We start from the raw sequence: 5836 nt of genomic DNA, 5'->3' as shown, positions 1-5836 counted from the left end.
GCCGAAGCCTCAAGAGCCCTGCCAAGGGGGCCAAAGTGTATGTCTCGTTACAAGGCACTATCATTTTTGTTTGTTATACTATACTATAAAGAAAAGGAGTATCTTTGCTTTGATGAAAAAAGAAGGGTCCGTACGTGGTCTTATTGGGCCGGACATCGGACATGTCACCCCTATTGGCCGATTGGTGTTCTTCGTGCGGTATGGAACCATTGGATTGTTGCTTCGCTGCCTTACACGTTGGGCTTTCCCAAACCCCAGAAGGCCAGAATAGCCCAGCTCCCATGCATCGCACGATTTCCGGGCGGCGTGGCGCCACACTGGCCACCCACATCATCCTTCTCCAGTTCTCCACTTCTCCTCCGCCTCCGGGTTTGACTCTGCTGCGTGCCGAGGCAAAGCTGCAAAATCTAGAGAGAGAAATGGCGAGCATGGCCTCATCGAGGTGTTCCGGCCTTCTCTCGCCGAGCCTCGCCGAAGTCCGATGCTGCTCCCGTCCGTCCTCTTCGCTCCGCCTGCGGCCGCGGTGGGGCCTGCGCCAGCCAAGGACCCTCGCCTGCGTCGCGCCGCCCGACTCCGCGGAGCCAGAGACGGTGCGTTTTCATCAATGTTCTAATTAGCGAGCTAAGCGACGGCTAAACAAGAATGGGAGGAATCTTGCCTTCTGGCTGGGACTGGGACATGGACGTCGCAGCAACAGCAGCCGCCTGCACTCTCGCGGCCAGCCGCTTGCCGCCGCCCCTCGCAGCAACAGCAGCAGCCGCTGTCGTAGCTCGCCGCCGCCAGCACTCTCGCGGTCCGCCGCTTGCTGCCGCCCCTCGCAGCAACATCCGCCGCCGCCGCCGCTCGCCGTCGCCCGCGTTGTCGCGGCGGCACCCCTCGCAGTAACAGCAGCCGCTGCCCGCACTCCAGCCGCCCCTCGCCGGTTCTGCACTCCTGCCGGTCGCAGCAGCAACAATAGCCTGCGCCGCCGCCAGCACTCCTCGCGAACTCGGAGAGGAAAGATATAATGGATAGGGTTACTGCGTGCGACACATTCCACGGCGTGTATTGAGCTGATTTAGGCTTGTGCGTGAATTGAGCTGAGGGAAATAAAAGCCCATGCAGAATTTTGCTCAATAGCGGCGCTAAATCAACATGCGTTTAGTGGATATAGCGCGCTAATAGCGGAAATTTTCCTGTAGCGCACACCTCCTGAAACGGTAAAGCCTGCTGTAGCTGAGGCTAAATCCCGCTATTTCGAATATTGGTTTTCATAGCACACCAAAGGTCAGACTACCTGAATTTCTCGTATTTTTATATCCCTGCACGCGAAATGAACCCGTGGAGATTATTGTTCTTCAGAGTAATCCGAGCAAAATCATAGTCTGCTAGAACTCCTAACCTGTGTAGATGGTAGAAGGCACAAACAAGTTGCTGGAATTTTTCAATCTTGAGTCAATACTACTCTTGCTAGGTTATATGCCAATCACCCAATGAGAAGTGTGGAGTGACGTGGTTTTTTCCTTTTCATAGGATGAGCAAGCTGTGAAAGCTGAGTCTACCGAAGAAGAGGCTCGGACTAGTACACCCCAGGATGCTGGGCTTCCAGCTCTCCCAAATAAGGATCTCAACAGAAGGGTAGCACTACTGTCTACTCTTGGGGCGGTGGCTCTCTTTGCATCCCAGAGGCTCAATCTTAGCGAGGCATCTCTTAAAGATCTTGCAGCCAATGCGGTGCCATATGAAGAGGTTAGCATTTTTGTACTTGATGTGGATTGTGTGCCTGGTGAAAATACTAGAGTTGAGATGTTATGTACTATACTTGAACTGATACTACGCTTTGTGTCTATTTAGTTAATTGGTTGGTTTCCAAAAACAAAAGTAATTAGCTGGTAATTAGAAATTTGCAGGTGCTGCTCATGATATGCAGAATAATAACTGCCTGGAAAGGAATAATTTTAATAGACAAAACAATGTATTTTTCTTCTTTTTGCTGACCGGTTATTGAATCCATGCATCGTTGATTTCTTCAAGTCGTATTGGTATTATTTGCTTAATACACGATTAATCTAGCTCCTGTCATGATGTTACTAACATTCTTCAGATCATCCTGTTCCATTCAGTTCACCCTGCTAATGGTTTGGGCTGATACAGTTTTAATGGATTGGTTTCTGCTTTGGGGTCGTTTGGGTTGGTTGTAAATGGATTGGTCTTTGCAATGGTTTGGTTTGGTTTGGATAACCAGAGAAAACAGTCAGGGTTGGTTTGGACTGGGTTTTAATGGTTCAGTTTTAGTTGGCGACAGGCGGCGAGGTCGGGGATATGGGCCCTTGAGCGCAGAGGACGACGCCGGTCACAGAGGCGGTTGTCCACTTCCTCTAGTGCACCCTTGAAGTCCAGCAGCGCCACTCCGTTTCCTCCGCCGTGGAGTTGATAACAGCCAAGAAGACAGAAGTGGACCGCCGCTGGTAGCAAGAGCCGCAGCAAGCCTGACGCCATTTCGCCACTGCCGAACAGCATCCTTGTACAGAGGGGCGTGCAGTCGCTGGGTGGGGCGCCGTCCCGTGCATCCATGGCGTCATGGCGAGCTTTGGCCGCCGTCGTTGTGCACCCATGGCGTCATATGGCGAGTTCTGGCCGACGTCGTCACTCAAGCCATGGAGCAGCAGTGCGTACGCAGCCGGTCATTGCTCGCATGGAGCCGGCCCTGACGCTGGTCGCCGTCACCGAGGCCCGTCCGCTGGACAACAGTCTCTGGCTCCCATGCCAACAGCGATGACAAGCAAAATAAATAAATAAAAGTCTTCTTCTCTGAACTCATCAATGGTTGCTTCTAGATGGACGAACAACTAGCAGGACTAGTACTGCGCAACTGCAGTACACGGGTGCTACATGGGCACGAAACCGTAGCTGGGAAATGGGGTGTCATTGGTTTTAAACCATAATTTTAGAAATGGATGGGTTTGATTGGGCGTGAAATACTACTTCAGGTTGGCTTCGATTGGTTTAGAAGAGGGAAGAAGCGGAGTGGAGACAAATTGGGTTCACGTGCATTAGTTAAATGGTGTGGTGTGGGTACAGTTCGGTTCTCAGCCCATTAGCAGGGCGACATTCAGTTCACTATGTTGAATTGGTTTTGACCAAAAACCCTGCTAAGCTGGAATCACATCATTTTGTAGATGTTTTTCTTCACCATAAATGCTTAAATTTAACCTGATAAGTTCATCTGCAGGCTCTTTCAAATGGCAAGCCCACTGTTGTTGAGTTTTATGCGGACTGGTGTGAAGTCTGCAGAGAATTAGCTCCAGATATCTACAAAGTTGAACAACAATACAAGTACTGTGTTTTCACGCCACTTTTCACATTTCTGAACTTTAAACTTTGATTGGGAATAACAAATGTGGTCCATTTCATAGAATCAATGCTTGTCCATGCTTTATTATGTTGCCTATCCTATTAACCACACTCGATCGAACCTTGATATGGGCATGACAGCTGGGATCCAAGTTGCTGCACGGCAGGCACAGCCAGGCACCATCAGTTCAGATAAGGCCTTAAGCCAGTTAGATAAGATAGGATTATTGTGAGTTGGTTAGATCTATTTTTAGGAAGCTATGTGCTCATTTGTGCAAGGTATGGCTACTGGGCACATACTGTTTTATGCAATCAAGCAATTAAGAAGAATAATCCAAGTCTCCCCAAGAGTCATAATCACCAAGCTAGCAGCTGACAGCCGCCCAGCTGTCCTCCTGGTGGTGTTTATCCCTTATGATCCTAGGATAAGAACAAACCTTATAGCTGGACTGCCATCGAAACTAGTTCTGTGTGGATAGGTTTTCCACACTTGATCATTCAAAGCATACTGATTACTGAATCACATAGCTTAATTATTGTAATTTCTTGTTATAATTCAACTGGATAAACTGCAAATATAGAAGTTATGTTTACAATTTGCCATGTTTCCATGATCAATGGCGCAATGATTATATCCAACATCAAAACATAATTATTGACCAGGATCATCTTTGAGTTAGTTGTCTTTATTTATCAGATTCCTGTCAATGCTATTTACACATCTTGAGCGTTCTTTCCAGGGACCGTGTCAATTTTGTACTGCTGAATGTTGACAATACAAAGTGGGAACAAGAGCTTGATGAGTTCGGGGTGGAAGGCATTCCTCACTTTGCGTTTCTGGATAAGGAAGGCAATGAGGAAGGCAATGTTGTTGGGAGACTTCCAAAACAGTATTTTCTTGACAATGTGGGTGCACTTGCTTCTGGTGATCCCAATATACCTCATGCACGAGTGGTCGGTCAGTTCTCGAGTGCTGAATCTAGGAAAGTTCATCAAGTTCCTGATCCCAGAAGTCATGGCTAGTAGTTGTTGTCTATGTGGGCAGCAGTAATTCTAGTTGTAATGTCAAGACCATTTGACAAGTAAGCCTTTCTTTCTCTTAATCTCTTTAACAAGTCATTAAGTACGTCTGTCATGCAAATTTTTTGGAATAAAATAGCTCTGTTAGTTTTAAAAAATGCCTCGGCCGTGTACTTTTTCAGTCCTGTTCACGATTTTATATCTTTAACAAGATACTAAATCCGTTCTAAATTATAAGATATTTTGACTTTTCTAAATACATTGCTTTTACTATGTATCTAGACATAGTGTATATCTGTGTGCATAGCAAATGCAACTTATCTAGAAAAACCAAAATGTCTTATAATTTGGAACGGAAGGAGTACTATAGTAGTATAGTAGGTTACCACAAGCGGTGGATTTCTTTTTGCACACTGAAATGGCTTCCTGCCAACCAAAAAAAAAACATTGGACCTTTTGTGAAGGAAAGTTTTTGAACCAAGCTAAGAAGCTAATTTAAAATTGCCTTAATATAAAAGAAATGAATCACAGCAAGTGGAATTGACACTTCATGATTGTGACCTATACCAATTTTTATAACACTCAACCTTGTTTTTGCAGGAGATGCTAGGCTATACTATAATGTAGTAGTATTCAGTCTCGGTATCGAGAAGAGCGGGCCTGGTGCAAGCGGTAGAGTCTTACCTGTGACCAGAAGGTTCCGGGTTCGAGTCGCGGTCTCCTCGTATTGTACAGGCGAGGGTAAGGCTTGCCACTGACACCCTTCCTCAGACCCTGCACAGAGCGGGAGCTCTCTGGTACGTCCTTTATTCAGTCTCGGTATTGAACATGCGTGCGCTGGAAAGAGGTGGTACATTCCAAAAATCACAGAAGAAAAGACGCAATCATCTTTGGGATGGTGATATGCTGTGCATGTGCCTGCGGATTCGGGGCCCATCTTCGGCGCGGGTTTGTCAGTCTCAGTGATACTGAAATGTTGTACGGAAAATGCAGAGATACTGTTGTACATGTTTTAAAAACAGTAGGGGTGAGTGGATCATGAAAGAGGCTCTTTTATTCGTTGCTCGTGTAACACATGTTTATTACGCTGCGTTTTCAAGAATTATAGTTGAAACTCGTACTGTGTTCGCACTGTACCTACAGTGCTTTTCCCTCCTGCGCTGGCAGCAGCCACAGCCCGAACGGCTGGCTTACCCAGCAGCCGAACGGAGTGGCAGGCAACCTGATTACATGATTACACAGAATGGTTGCCAGGTCATCTCCCTTTTGTGTAATCAGGTTGTCTGCCACTCCGTTGCCCGGCAACCTTTCTGTATACTTTTTTTTATAATATAAGGAAGAAAGAATCATATTGATTGACAATCATTAATCGAGTTGGTAAAATAATTGTGAGCTCATTTCCAACCTCCATAAATATACAGAGTCCAAACAAAAGATAAAAAATCCCGGTGTTCTAATGATTTATCAATTATAAGGCTAGATC

The 5836-nt window shown here is 46.5% G+C and overlaps 1 protein-coding gene across 1 annotated transcript; it reads left to right on the top strand.

Annotated features, from left to right (window-relative positions):
• Positions 1-282: 282 nt before the first annotated feature.
• LOC136517878 (thioredoxin-like protein HCF164, chloroplastic) lies at positions 283-5470 on the top strand. The gene is made up of 5 exons (XM_066511537.1): positions 283-590; positions 1513-1728; positions 3212-3315; positions 4074-4415; positions 4954-5470. Exons 1-4 carry the CDS (start codon positions 420-422, stop codon positions 4354-4356), a joined length of 774 nt encoding a protein of 257 aa, XP_066367634.1. The 5' UTR covers positions 283-419; the 3' UTR covers positions 4357-4415; positions 4954-5470.
• Positions 5471-5836: the final 366 nt, after the last annotated feature.

Source organism: Miscanthus floridulus, chromosome 2, assembly GCF_019320115.1.
Source record: "Miscanthus floridulus cultivar M001 chromosome 2, ASM1932011v1, whole genome shotgun sequence".
Classification (NCBI taxonomy): Eukaryota; Viridiplantae; Streptophyta; class Magnoliopsida; order Poales; family Poaceae; genus Miscanthus; species Miscanthus floridulus.
This window is presented reverse-complemented; position numbering and strand designations above follow the sequence as displayed.